We start from the raw sequence: 15183 nt of genomic DNA on the forward strand, positions 1-15183 counted from the left end.
CAAGATGCACATGCATACAAGTTTGCCCAGAGGCTTAAGAGAGATAGGCAAAGCCTTGTAAATAAATATTCACATAAAACTAGAAGTTATAGAAAATGTTTCAATAATTCAATGATAAATCCATAAAAATCATTTGTCTTTAAATTTTGTTTATTTTTAGAAAACAAATGGCAAAATATATACACTGTGGAGTCTGAGCACCCCCATCATAGAGTATGAATGATGGTCCGGTTGCGAAGCTCCTGAACATACTCTTTGGCGTAAGCGACGGCTGTCTTCGGTTCCTCATGTGGAGGTGGGGGTCCTTCCACCAACTTCACAAAATAATGGCAATAAACTTTCTCCATGATCCCAAAGTAACCTCTGCCATGATAGCGGATGCGTTTCAGGCACTGGCCTCGCCCTGAAGTGGACTTAGCTAGATAGGAAAGAAAAAGAATCATAGTAAATGATCACTAACCACAGCTTAATCAGCTGAGGAATTTCTGTTCTTTCCATGAGCTCAGTGGATGGCTAGAGGAAGCTTGTCTCCAAACAAGTCTATCTTGAGCACTAAGAACTAGACACATTCTAGTGTTAGAGAGACAAGAGTAAACAAGACTGGCAAAGCCCTTGCTCTGTGCAGTTTACATTCAGAGGGGAAAGGAAAAAAAATAAAATGATAATTTCAGTTAAACACAAGAGCTATGAATAAAATAAGTTGAAATGATATGACAGAGATTGCTGGGGTACATGGGGACAACTTCAGACTGGGAGTGTCAACAGGCATCCCTGAGGGAAGAGACATTTGACCTAAGACTAAAATGAATCATCCATGGACTAAAATGAATCATCCATACAAATATCTAAAGGTAGAGGCTGGGCATGGAGGCTCACACTTATAATCCCAGCACTCGGGGAGGCCAAGGTGGGTGGACTGCCTAAGCTCATGCGTTTGAGACCAGCCTGAGCCAGAGCGAGACCTCATCTCTAAAAATAGCCAGGCGTTGTGGTGGGTGCCTGGAGTCCCAGCAACTTGGGAGGCTGAGGCAAGAAAATTGCTTGAGTCCAAGAGTTTGAGGCTGCTGTGAGCTATGATGGCACAGCACTCTACTAAGGGAAAATCTGTCTCAAAAAAAAAGTACATCTAAGGGTACAGTATTCCAGGCAGAGGCAGAGAAAATAGCAAGTCCAATGGCCTAGTGCTAGGAATGTACAATGGCTTGTTTTAGGAAAAGAAAGAAAACTGGCATGCTGAAGCATAGTAAGCAAAAGGAAGAGTGGACAAACCAGGGGAAGAGATCAGAGATAAAGGCAGGGGCAAGATTATTTACGGCCCAGAAGGCTAACGCAAGGACTATTGATTTTATTCTATTTGTGATGAGAAGCCACTAGAACCAATGGTTTCCAAATGCTGGTCCTTAGACCAGCTACATCAGACTACCTACAGAACATATTTAAACTGCAAATGCCGAGACAGCCCCCCCCCCCACCTCTGAGGATTCTAATTTAGTATATTTGGGGTACATCCTGACCAAACACACCTACTTCCACTCCTCCCCTGAAATTCTGATTCACAGACAGTTTTAAGAACTCCAGCATTACAATTGCCCCTCAGCTCTTCTATCCCATTCTGCGTATCAAAGTCTCACCTTGAAAATTTAAAGAACCTTTTAATAGTACATAAGGAGAAATCTATTTGCTTGTTCACCCATAATAAATTAATAGTAGTAGTCACCTTCTATTCTCTGAATATATGTAATCCATTACTTTTTGAGTTAATAAGCCTTTTAGAAAGGTAAACATCTATAGAATACATATGAAATTATCTACTGCAACACTCACCATTCTTATATTCTTACTGTGACATAATTTTACAAATATAAGGACTATATCAACATACGCATTTGACAACCCTCTAGAAACCCTTCCTTTGATGAAGTGGGTTTCTCTAGACGCCTCCAGCTTTACCATAGAAAAAACTAAGGATGAAAGTGATTAGGAAAACTGCCTAGGGGTGGCGCCTGTGGCTCAGTGAGTAGGGCAATGGCCTCATAGAGTGGCAGGTTCAAACCCGGCCCCAGCCAAACTGGAACAAAAAAAATAGCTGGGCATTGTGGTGGGCGCCTATAGTCCCAGCTACTCAGGAGGTTGAGGCAAGATAATCACCTAAGCCCAAGAGCTGGAGGATGCTGTGAGCTGTGACATCACAGCACTCTACCAAGGACAACAAAGTGAGACTCTGTCTCTTTAAAAAAAAAAAGGAAAGAAAACTGCCTAGAGGCTGGGTGCAGGGGCACACGTCTGTAATCCCAGCACTCTGGGAGGCCAAGGCGGGTGGATTGCCTGAGCTCATGGATTTGAGACCGGACTGAGCAAGAGCGAGACCCCATCTCTAAAAACAGCCAGGCATTGTGGTGGGCCCTGTAGACCCAGCTACTTGGGAGGCTGAGGCAAAAAATTGTTTGAGTCCAAGAGTTTGAGGTTGCTGTGAGCTGTGACGTCATAGCACTCTACTAAGGGCAACAAAGTGAGACTCAGTCAAAACAAAAAAAGAAAAGAAAACTGCCTAGAGTCTTTGTGAGATAAGAAAAGAGCTACTGCCCTTAATTATGTCCACTTCATCCAGTGAGAACTGAAAAATAAGTTTAAGAATTTCCAAAGACAAAGCAACATTACATGAAGCACTTGGTAATAAAACACCATCAGGTACCCTGGATCAACCTGTCCAAAGGAAATCTACAAATAAGAACAGTGAGACTGAAAATAGAGTAGAAAATTTCTAAAACACATTGTACAAACGTGATACCTGCTACTATCCAAAAATTGCTACTCTACCCAACCATACCAATTTCCAAATACTCTGAGGATAACAAACACCAATCCAGTGAAAGAAATATCAAAAGTAGCTAATTGTGCAGCACTAAATAACCTACTGAAAAACAATGACGGCTTGGCTCAAGCCAAGTGGCTCGAGTGGCTAAGGCGCCAGCCACATATACCTAAGGAGGCAGGTTCGAATCCAGCCCGGGCCCACCAAACAACAATGATGGCTGCAACCAAAAAAAATAGGCAGGTGTTGTGGCGGGCACCTGTGGTCCCAGCTACTTGGGAGGCGGAGGCAGGAGACTTGCTTGAGCCTCTGTCTCCAAAAAAAAAAAAAAAAAAAGAGAAAGAAAAATAATGACCCGCCCAATCACGGTCTATTTCCCCCCAAATACAAGCTATAGGTATCTGCAGAAAAGCAGAAGCTTAATACCTGCTAAATGCTGGTCATGATTTCATCTAAAAGCCATAAAAGATTGTCTGCCTATCTTACAGCACATATATTATTTCTTTATATAAAAACAAAAACATGAATTCTTTTGAAACACCAGGATTCTTTAATTACTGCAATAGGAATGCCCAACATAGCTGCCCCGTGGTGTGAATGAAATCAGGCTTTATGAGCACAGCTTCCAAACTGGTTTCTGATACTAATCCTGTATGTTAGGGGTTTCAAGCTGCTTTTGCATATGGAACCATTCCAACTAAAATGAAAAAATATGGAAAAAAAATTTTTTAAAGAAACAATATGTAGAAGCTCAATATATAAAAAAAAAACCAGTGGTATATGTTGATACTGTTTCAATTGAAACATTGGTTAGGGAAGATCCAAAACTGTGCCATTCATTCAATCAACAAATATTTCTAAATTCCTACTAGGTACGAGGCTCTGTTTGGGGCTCTAAGGTTATAACAGTGACCAAGATATCAAGGGTTTCACCCCTATACTCCCCACAGAGCACAATTTCAAAACTACTACTAATAGTTGAAACATTACTTTAATACCTTCTTATTATTTAATAAAAATAGATCCCCTTGGCCAGGTGTGACAGCTCATACCTGTAATCCTTCTAGCACTCTGGAAAGCCAAGGCAGGTGGACTGCTTGAGCTCAGGAGTTCTAGACCAGCCTGAGTAAGAACAAGATCCCTTCTCTACTAAAAACAGAATAAAAGGCTCAGTGCCTGTGGCTCAAGTGGCTAAGGTGGCAGGTTCGAATCCAGCCTGGGCCCATCAAAACAACAATGACGGCTGCAACCAAAAACTAGCGGGGTGTTGTGGCGGGTACCTGTGGTCCCAGCTACCTGGGAGGCTGAGGCAGGAGACTAGCTTGAGCCCAGGAGTTGGAGGCTGCTGTGAGTTGTGATGCCACAGCACTCTACCCAGGGGGATAGCTTGAGGCTCTGTCTCAAAAAAAAAAAAAAGAAAATGCCCCACATTGTGGTGGGCTCCTGTAGTCTCAGCTACTCAGGAGGCTGAGGCAAGAGGATCACTTGAGCCAAAGAGTTTGAGGATACTATGAGCTATAATGATGTCATGGTACTCTACCCAGGGTGACAGAGACTCTAAATAAATATATATACACATATGTACATACATACATACATAAATCCCTTGCTCAACTTCTTCAATACAGTTTGAACCAAATGCCACAGCCTACTACGGTCAGCCCTCTAGAATCTAAGACCAACTTACCTGACCAATTTTAATCTACTCTAGCTCATCCTCTACATCTACTTCCTTTACACCATTCTACTCACTGTACCACACAATTACTGGTTATTCCAACCTATGTGCCTTTGCATATCTTGTTACCACATTGAAAATCTGTTCTTCTCCTAAGCATTTCTCTAGATCTCCAAAAGCCTATCTTCAAAAGCCAAATTTTTTCAGAAAATGTCCGTAACTATTCTAACCCATATTCACCTTTTTTTCTCGAACAATACCATTTATATGTATTTCCCTTTGGTCTCAAATTGTATGTCATCTTTGTATTTGTTTTTATCTGTAAAAGTCACCTTTCAACTAAATACCAAATTTATATTCCTTTTATATTTGCTCATTTTGTTGCCCTCAGTAGAGTGCTGTGGCGTCATAGCTCACAGCAACCTCAAACTCTTAGGCTCAAATGATAGTCTTGCCTTAGCCTCCCACGTAGCTAAGACTACAGGTACCCACCACAACACCTGGCTATTTTCTGGAGACAGGGGTCTTGCTCTTGCTCAGGCTGGTCTCAAACACCTGAGCTCGAGCAATCCACCTGCCTTGGCCTTCCAGACTGCTAGGATTATAAGTATGAGCTGGATGCCCAGCCTATATTCCTTTTGTAATGCTCCTAAAGTTCGTGATCCACAATGTATTTTGAAATACATTATCTGCTAACAGAGGTACCTAGTAAATTTGCTCAAATTCTGAAATAGGATTCAGGTTTTCAACTACATATAATACTAATGGTGTCCACAGTTTTATTCCAACTCAGAACAATAATTTATGTTTCTTCCAAAGAGATACTAATATCAAAGAACAAAACTGTAAGTGCTAGATGTGGCAGAGTGTCCAACCTGTAGCTTATGTGTTGTATGTAGAGAGAAGAAAAAAGGTTGGACACTCTACACCACGGTTCTCAACCTGTGGGTCACAACCCCTTTATAACAATGAAAATACATCACGGCATTAGAAAGCTTGAGAACCACTGTCCTACATGGATATAAAAGATATACCATCACCTAATTATGTGGTAGTATGCACACTGAAGGAACTCAAATACTATTTGAATGACATCTCAAAAATGAGAACAACCGGGCAGTGCCTGTTGCTCAGTAAATAGGGCGCAGGCCCCATATACCGAGGGTGTCAGGTTCAAACCCAGCCCAGCCAAACTGCAACAATAACAAAAAATAGCTGGGTGCTGTGACAGGTGCCGTGGAGGATGCCTGTAGTTCCAACTACTGGGGAGGCTGAGGCAAGAGAATTGCCTAAGCCCAGGAGTTGGAGGTTGCTATGAGCTGTGTGACACCACGGCACTCTACTGAGGACGATAAAGTAAGACTCTGTCTCAAAAAAAAAATGAGAACAACCTGTGCTCTTCTAAAGATAATGCCAACAGGTATCATGTATTTAAAATATTGCCAATATTTCCTATTACTAGTATTTAGGTTAATGAAAATTTTTAAATTTTAACAAAAGCAGCAATCCCCTACTAAGCTTATCACTGTTAGCCCAGAAGACTGATGTTCCAGGCCAATCGATCACTTTCCTTAAAGTGATTTCACTTTAGATGCCATAAATCACTAAGCAGGGACATTTTATTAGTCCATGTCCACTTGTTAAGGCCTATTCACAATGTCATTAGTCATTATGTAAGTCAGAAAAGGAAATGAACTTTCTAAATCTGTGGTCATGAAACACCAGGTATTAGCTTTAGACCAATAATAGGCACTTGAAAGAATCACTGCGTGAGAACATACGCAACCAAAAAAGCACTTCCCTTAACAAGCCTACACTTATTTCAGGGTACTGACAGGGCCAAAGTGAATTGAAATGGTAGCTAGAAAGTAGCTAATCTTTCTAAACTCTAATAGAAGTCTATGGAATGCAATGACCAGACCTTTTCCAAAAATACAAGGAGGTACTTAATAAATAAATAGCTTCCCAGACCTCTCCCCTGGAGTTTCAGACCCTATGGATCTGTGGCCTGGGAATCTGTATTTTTATTAAGAACCTCAGATGAGGGCTGGGTACAGTGGTTTACACCTGTAATCCTAGTATTCTAGGAGTCTGAGGCGGGAGAATTGCTTGAACTCAGGAGTTTTAAACCAGCCTGAGTGAGACCCCATCTCTATTAAAAATTGAAAAATTAGATGAGCATCATGGTGCAAGCCGGTAGGCCCCACTACTTGGGAGGCTGAAGCAGGATTGTTTGAGCCCAGGAATTTGAGGTTGCAGTGAACCATAATGATGCCACTGCACCCTAGCCAGGATAACAGAGTAAGACTCTGTCTCTCCCCCCAAAACAAAAAACAACAAAAAACCCTGAGATCCTCAGATAATTCTTTTTTCCCCTAGATTAATATTAATATGATTAGGTTACTTTGTGTTAGTTAGTAAATGTCCAAGTTGTATTTGAGTCCTTCACCCAGGAGGTGTGACATATACCCCTACATTGTATCATTAGGTGGGAGTTAATGAGCGCCTTCCTCTCTGATTTCGCTGCCATTCTTGAATTTGTGATTTTCCTCTCATGTGTGTCTACAGCTCTTCATCTACTAGTTTCAAAATAGCATTGAATACATGGGATGCTTGTTTTTCTATTCTTGAGATACTTTGCTAAGAAGAATATTCTTCAACTCTATCCAGGTAAGTACAAAAGATGTAAAGTCTCCATCTTTTTATGTCTGAATAGTATTCCATGGTATTCATATACCACACAATTTTTTTTTTTTTTGGGAGACAGAGACTCAAGCTGTCCCCCTGGGTAGAGTGCCGTGGCATCACAGCTCATAGCAACCTCTAACTCCTGGGCTCAAGCGAGTCTCCTGCCTCTGCCTCCCAAGTAGCTGGGACCACAGGCGCCCGCCACAACTCCCGGCTATTTTTTGGTTGCAGCCATCATTGTTGTTTGGCAGGCCCGGGCTGGATTCGAATCTGCCACCTTAGGTGTATGTGGCTGGCACCTTAGCCGCTTGAACCACAGGCGCCGAGCCACCACACAATTTATTAATCCATTCATGGGTTGATGGGCACTTTGGTTGTTTCCACATCTTTGTGATTGCAAATTGAGCTGCTATAAACATTCAAGTGCAAAATGTCCTTATGGCAAAATAATTTTTTTTTTTTCTGGACAGATACCTAGTAATGGGATTGCAAGATCAAATGGAAGGTTTACTTTTAGCTCTTTGAGGATTCTCCATAATTCTTTCCAGAAAAGCTATATTAGTTTGCAATCCCACCAACAGTGTATAAGTGCTCCCTATCTCCACACTCTCACCAACATCTGCAGCTTTGGGACTTTGTGATATGGGCTATCTCACTGAAGTGATATCTCAAAGTGGTTTTGATTTGCATTTCTCTGATGACTAGGGACGATGAGCATTTTTTCTTTTTTAAGAGACAGAGTCTCACTTTATCGCCTTAGGTAGAGTGCTGGGGCCCAGTGCCAGCCTGACTTGTTGTTGTTGTTGTTGTTGTTGCAGTTGTCATTGTTGTTTAGCTGGCCTGGGCCAGGTTAGAACCCCCCACCCTCGGGTGCATGTGACCTGCGCCATAACCACTGTGCTGCAAGCCCTGAGACACTTCAGATAATTCTTATTGAGGAAGTCTAACAAATATAGGGATGAAATATTTGACATGTCATGGTAAGGTATTTCATCTTCCTAAGGGTACTCATTTCTTTTGATGATGCAATTAGGCATCAAAATACTTAGTGAATTTATATTTTTTAAACCATGAGACAAATCCTAATGTATTAACCCTACTTAGGAAAAGTGGCTTTAACACAGAACTAAATGGAAAGAGAATGCAGGGCAGAGATTTTTTCAGTAGACATGTCATAAGGAATGTTTTTGCTTAATGACAACACTGGACTTTGCTCCTTCATTTGAAATGACAGGATTAAGCTCCTTATCCTACTTCTCTTTACTGCAATTATTGAAAAGGATTTACAGACAGTTATTGATAAAGATTTAAAAGACAAACCCTACTTCATTTATATCTTAAGTCCACTACTAGGTCTATCAGCTAAGAATCCCATATGCCTTTAAAACTGAATAAAATCAATTAAGTTTGATTTGATAATTAAAGTCATAGAGCAGGAAAGATCACCAAGCAGTTTTGAGCAAAGAGTCTTGCTTCTCATCCATTTCAGCCTTTCTAATGATTCTGAGCCCTCCCAGCATTATTTATTCATGCTACTCCCAGAAGATAATGCTTATGATTAACCACTGTGGCCCTCTACCTTCTGAGTTGCCATTTTGGTTTCCCTCTATGTCTGTACATGTATCAGAATAAAATTATACAAGATTCAGCCTTAGAATATTTCAATTGAAAATCATAACTAATTTGAATTTCAGAAGGAAGCATGGTTGCCAGCATTAATTCCAGGTGAGGTGAAATGAGATTTTAACCTAACCAGGGAAATTATCTCCAGTAGGGCAGAGGAAGTAGAATTCAGATGATCTTTTTTTCTCTAATTGTTGAAAAATTATAAAGTATAACTAATTTCCCCTGTAATTCAGCTCCCCCCCCAAATATGGAGAATACAAATTCCCCATATCTTGAATTTAAAATATGTTTAGATAAAATAGTACTTCTTATATGTAGTTTGACAGATTGAGAAAATTTTGCATCAACATCAACATCTCTGTTTGATCACAAACCTGCTGAGTCAGGAGTAATGCTGCTGTCGTGAGCAGAAACCAGTAATCCCAACAACAACTCCACTTCACTGTGGGACTGGGAGGGATGAAAGGGAATAAATGTTGATCTAAATTCTGGGAAAAACTGCTGTGTGAAGGTAGCTGCAAAAAAATCCCTTACATCTGTACAGTGCATCCTGCTTCCCAAAGCATTTTCACTTAATTTAATTTAATATGGAACAAGCATATAAAAGCAGAGATAATGCTTCAGGATGTAATAACAAAGAGGAACAAACACATTTGGGTCATCTGAGCCTTTTATAACTCAGCAGATCTTCTATTCTGATAATTGGAAGGTTAAATTATAGGACATCTTTACGGATTAGACATCTGGCTTGGCACACTGTAAATAAAAGATTTTTTTAAGTCCACCTGTGATCATTTATTTACCTCCTTCTGGTTGACAAAGAACTTAATTTCTTTAAAAAAAAAAAAAAAAAACCCGCTGCCTGTAACTCAAGCGGCTAGGGCACCAGACACATACACCAGAGCAGGTGGGTTCGAATCCAGCCGGGGCCTGCCAAACAACAATGACAACTAAAACCAAAAAAATAGCCAGGTGTTGTGGTGGGCACCTATGGTCCCAGATCCTTGAGAGGCTGAGGCAGGAGAATCGCTTAAGCCCAGGAGTTAGAGGTTGCTATGAGCTGTGAGGACACAGCATTCTACCTAGGGCGACAGCTTGAGGCTCTGTCTCAAAACAACAACAACAACAACAACAACAAAAAACAGTTAAGGCTCAGCGCTTATAGCACAGTGATCACAGCACCAGCCACATACATTAAGGCTGGCGGGTTCGAAACTCACCAGGCCTAAACAATGACAACTGCAACAACAAAAAAAAATAGCCAGGTGTTGTGGCAATCGCCTATAGTCCCAGCTATAGTCCCTTGGGAGGCTGAGGCAAGAGAATCGCTTTGAATTGCTGAAGCCCAAGAGTTGGAGGTTGCTGTGAGCTATAATGCCATGGCACTCTACCAAGGGTGACATAGTAAGACTCTGTCTCAAAAAAAAAAAAAAGAAATCAGTTATGACTTGGCGCCTGTAGCACAGTGGTTATACCACCAGTCACATACACTGAGGCTGGCGGGTTCGAACCTGGCCCCGGCCAGCTAAACAACAATGACAACTGCAACAGAAAATAGCCCAGCATTATGGCAGGCACCTGTAGTTCCAGCTACTTGGGAGGCTAAGGCAAGAGAATCATGTAAGCCCAAGAGTTGGAGGTTGCTGTCAGCTGTGACATCACTGCACTCTACCAAGGGAGACATAATGAGACTCTGTCTCAAAAAAAAATAAATAAAAAATAAATAAATATATAAAGATCTATCTAGTAATATTAAAAATATCAGTTATATTCCTTGTTTTATTATGATTAAAAGATCACTCTATATATCGGTCTTGGTATCTATTATTTAATAATTATTAGCAATAAGTTTTATGATTTCAGTCTCATTACAGAACAAGAATAAAACACAATTATTATCATTTATAATAAATTAACATGCTTAACGCTAAAGAATAAGTTATTACCAGCAATTTTCACCAGCAAACCAAGTTCTGAGTAATTAGATAATAAAGACTGTTCGTTAGATAAAGATATGGCTTACTATTGGAAGATTTTTTTCCAATGCTAAGAATATTAAAAATCTTACCTATATATAAATTGGATCTGAATTCCACATTGTGGTCTCTCACTGCCATATCTTGTGCTTCTAAGAGAACCTTAAACAAGCAAAGAAAGGCATATACATGACTAAACCCAAAGTAAAATGAAATTAAATTCTCATTATCTCAGCAATATGATGCTAATCATATACCTCCATTTTATAGTTAATTTTAAAAAGAGAATATCAAGACCAGGCATGGTGGCTCAGACCTATAATCCTAGCACTCTGAGAGGCTGAAGCAGGGGGATCATTTGAGCTCAGGACTTCAAGCAAGACCATCCTGAGCAAGAGTGAGACCGCATTTCTACTAAAAATAGAAAAATCAGTTGGGTGTTGTGGCAGGCACCTGTAGTCCCAGCTACTGAGGCAGGAGGATCACTTGAGCCCAAGAGTTTGAGGTTGCTATGAGCTAGGCTGACGCCATGGCACTCTAGCCTGGGCAAGAGTTAGACTCTATCTCAAAAAATAAGGAAAAAAAAAAAAGAGAAAGCAAGAGAACATCAAGTGATAAGAGAACTAAAGAAAAGGGAGCTTTCCTTCCTCATACAAGAACTATAAATGCAGGGAACGTAGTCTATCCTACTAAGTTTTAAATGGCACGTGTGAGCTATAAAGGAGATGGCAACATTTGTTAAGCAGTACTCCTTGGTAAGGAACATTACATCTTTGAGTCAAAGACTTATCAAAAAGTTGCTGAAACTCAAGAGCTAAATCTTATTGAAATTTCTTAAACATTAGATCCAAAGTAACCATTAACAACATCAGACAAGAAAAAATTCATACCTGAGAATTTCCTTTAAGAAGTTAATCATAAATTTACTTTCCATAGATATTTTGAATTAAGTTAACTTCCTTGAAAATAAATTTTTTTTAAATAGGACAATTGTTGTCAACAATAAAAAAAAAATTCTACTCAGAGAACATAGTACAAGGCTGAGTGACAGACTTAGCAAATGCATTCTAAACTGAATTAAATACAGTAAAACCATAGCATTACAATGGAATCTCTCAGAAGTTTGAATCCATCAATCTCAAATCTCAACTAGTCACCTACTAACTGAAAGGTAAGAATAAACTTTAGGTGAAAATTAACTGAAAATATAGAGAACAATGCTGATAATCCAATGCAGATGGTAAGGGACAAGCAGCTTTTTGAAACAAATTGCCTAAAGTGAGTGAGCACAATTATTATCAGCACCATTTGTACCCGGTGAATCAGGTACATTTAGAGTTAGAAGGGTCTTAGAGATTATCTAATCTAATCCCACACAGTTCAGCAGTGAGAGAAAGGGAACCAGACTGGTTAAGTATCTTCCTTGTGCTTCTAAGAAAAAATCAGAGAAAAGACTAGATTCCAAGTCTGGAGTTCCAGTCCAGTGCTCTTTCCATTCAACTACTGTAGTTATAAAATCATAAGTTCTCGTTGGAATTGACACACACACAAAAAAAACTTCCAAAAATATACCAAGTCCCAAATCATTAAAAATAACATTTATTGCATCATAGACAGTAACTAACTAAATAAATAAATATCTGGGGCAAATAAACTCATTTCAGGAAAAAAATACCAAAAGCATACATCATTCCTAAGGTATAAAGACATTAATAAAACTGAGTGCCCTAAATCCATACTATACTAAGTATGTATTTACAATAGAAAATTCAGGGAATTCAAGATTTAGGCTGAGCTTACTAATACCAGCAAGACAGCTACATCCCTCATTCCCACCACCACCACCACCAGACTGAAATCTACCTCTTTAATTATTTGGGCCCCTTTTTTGTCACTGAATTCCAATTGAGCCAAAGCCTGGTCAATGGACATTCCTCGTATCTGTAATTAAAGGGTGATAAACAAGAGAGAATAAGGAAATTAGTTGACCAAAAAAAAAAAAAAAGTAAGTTTACAAAGTCAATGGTCCCTTTTCCATGAAAAATAAAAGCCTTACATAATGTGAGTAACTTCTAAAAATAGTGAACTGAACTTAGGCAAAACAGAAGAAACAAGTTTGAGAAGGGAGACCACCTTCAAGTCAAAATCAAACTTAAACATTTTAACCACAAAACCTAGATTGTAAATAGTTTCTCTAATCATTAAAAGAAAGTAGATGTGATGGAGACCACAGGCTGGCAATAATCACTCTAGATATTAAAGGCATCTCCTTCTCCTACAGGATAAATACACTTATATGTATATTTGCTGTTTTTGTCTCTCCTCATTTACAAATTTCATTTTCCAGGAAATAAACTTGAAAAGCAATAATTTTAAAATAGGTTGAATCAACTTTTACAAATAAGCAAGCTTCCTGGATTCACTGGCTATAGCCAGATTTCTGATGCCTTCACTTTAAATATCTATCTAATGTGCTTTAGTTTCTCAGAAGGTAAAAATTAAGAAAAATCAAACAGCTCTTTTTTGATTACCTACCAATTATCATTCTTTTGATTACTTACCAGCTGTCTTATATTCCTCACTTTTTGGAGAAATCAAGGCAAATAGTTTTGATTTTTCAAACTCAGGGGTAGGGGAAGAACTCATAGTCTTTTTCCCACAGGTATTATTTGGTAATTAATAGTCATTTTAGCTTACCAATTTTGCCAAATACCACATCTTGTCTTTGCTATATTTTATTTGTCTTCGACAGTGGTAGATTTCCTTACAAACAGAAAAACAAGAAAAATGAAAAGAAAACTTTAGCAGGTTTATTAATGTTTTCACTTTCTATGCCAAACAAAAAGTCCTACAAGAAATAAAAACATCACTAAAAATTTGGAGATTCTTCTTCCCTACACAAAGTTGTGTTTTTCCAAAATCTCACAAGTTTAAACATTACTATGGGAGAAACACAAACTATAAAACAGCTTATTTGTGCCAACATTTGTGACATTTCTATCCAGAGGAATGGTAGAAGATTTAAATGAAAATACCTTGAAAACATTTAGCCAGCTAAAAGAATAAAAAAAAAAAGGTACAGGAATGTTTTCATAAGAAAAACTTATATTCTAGGTACTTGCCCAAGAGCACAGGTTCTAGACTCGGAATGCCTGGGTTTGAATCACCACTCTGCCATTTACTAGCTACACAACCTTGGGCGAGCTACTTAACCTTTCCCTACCTAAACTTCCTCTTCTTTAAAATGAAGATAATGGTTCCTATACCTCACAAAACTGTAAGTTGAAGAAGATAAAATAACCTATGTAAAGAAAGGATTTTATAGTGCCTGGCACATGGTAAGTTCTCAGTAAATGTTAGCTTTTATTGTCTTCTATCTAAAGTAAAATGTTACAGCCTTTTTTTAAAATCAATCATCTACTAAACAACTGATAGTTCATAAAGCACTTTCAGACTCATGTTATTCAAACTTACTCTATGAACTAACAGAGGAAACATTTTTATAATCCTTTTACAAATGGAAAATCAGAAATTAAGCCACTTATCAAAGACCACAAAGTTTGTGAAGGACAGAAAAAGAACAAAAAAGTATGTGAAGCACCCGCCAGTGTCTAATACAGTACCCAGCAGGAGTACCTTCAAAAGTTCCCCTCTGACACTATAATAAACACTTTTTTCCACTACTATACCATATTGCCACTTTTTGAAACATAGAAAACATTTGTTAACGCAAACAATAGCAGGGAGATCTCAAAACTTTCTAACATTCTGACTCCTGCTGGAAATTTTCAAATGCCTTAGAAATAGAGTTTTCTCAAGTGGCCATCTTTTAATATGTAGCAGAGTAGCAGATTTCCTTTCAGTTATAATAGAAGCAGACAGCTGAAACTGTAGCCATAGCCTAATTGCATTTTCAACAATAAAGTGTCCTGGGGAGCAAGGAAAAGGATAGAAGAACTGTCATGACTGCTACTAACCTGCAAAAATTAATCTACTCAATAAAATCTTTTATATAGAAACATTTTATTTTCTCTTTTTTTTGAGACAGACACTAAAGCTATTTCCCTGGGTCGAGTGCCCTTACATCACAGCTCATAGCAACCTCAAACTCTTGGGCTTAAGCGATTCTCTTATCTCAGCCTCCCAAGTAGCAGGGACTGCAGGCGCCTGCCACAACACCTGGCTATTTTTGTTGTTGTTGTTTCAATTGTCATTGTTGTTTAGCTGGCCTGAGCCAAGTTTGAACCACCAACCTCAGTGTATGTGGCCAGCACCCTACCCACTGAGCTACGGGCGCCACCTAGAAACATTGTAATTCATGGATTCCCCTGGTAGGATATCTTTAAACCTGAATTGCATATGATTATTCTCAACTTTTGTTTAAAAGAAAGAAATACAGAGAA

At 39.0% G+C, this 15183-nt stretch overlaps 1 protein-coding gene across 1 annotated transcript in view; it reads right to left on the bottom strand.

Annotated features, from left to right (window-relative positions):
• Nucleotides 1–137: 137 nt before the first annotated feature.
• Nucleotides 138–15183, bottom strand: part of MRPL22 (mitochondrial ribosomal protein L22) — a 39974-nt gene continuing 24928 nt past the window's right edge. Inside the window, exons 4-7 of the mRNA XM_003782009.2 lie at nt 13478–13543; nt 12644–12721; nt 10873–10942; nt 138–418 (exon numbers count right to left, since the gene is read on the bottom strand). Coding sequence (XP_003782057.1) covers nt 207–418; nt 10873–10942; nt 12644–12721; nt 13478–13543 — 426 coding nt within the window. The 3' untranslated portion in view covers nt 138–206. The remainder of the gene's footprint in view (nt 419–10872; nt 10943–12643; nt 12722–13477; nt 13544–15183) is intronic.

Source organism: Otolemur garnettii, unplaced genomic scaffold (assembly GCF_000181295.1).
Source record: "Otolemur garnettii isolate 467f Iridium unplaced genomic scaffold, OtoGar3 scaffold00003, whole genome shotgun sequence".
Lineage (NCBI taxonomy): Eukaryota > Metazoa > Chordata > Mammalia > Primates > Galagidae > Otolemur > Otolemur garnettii.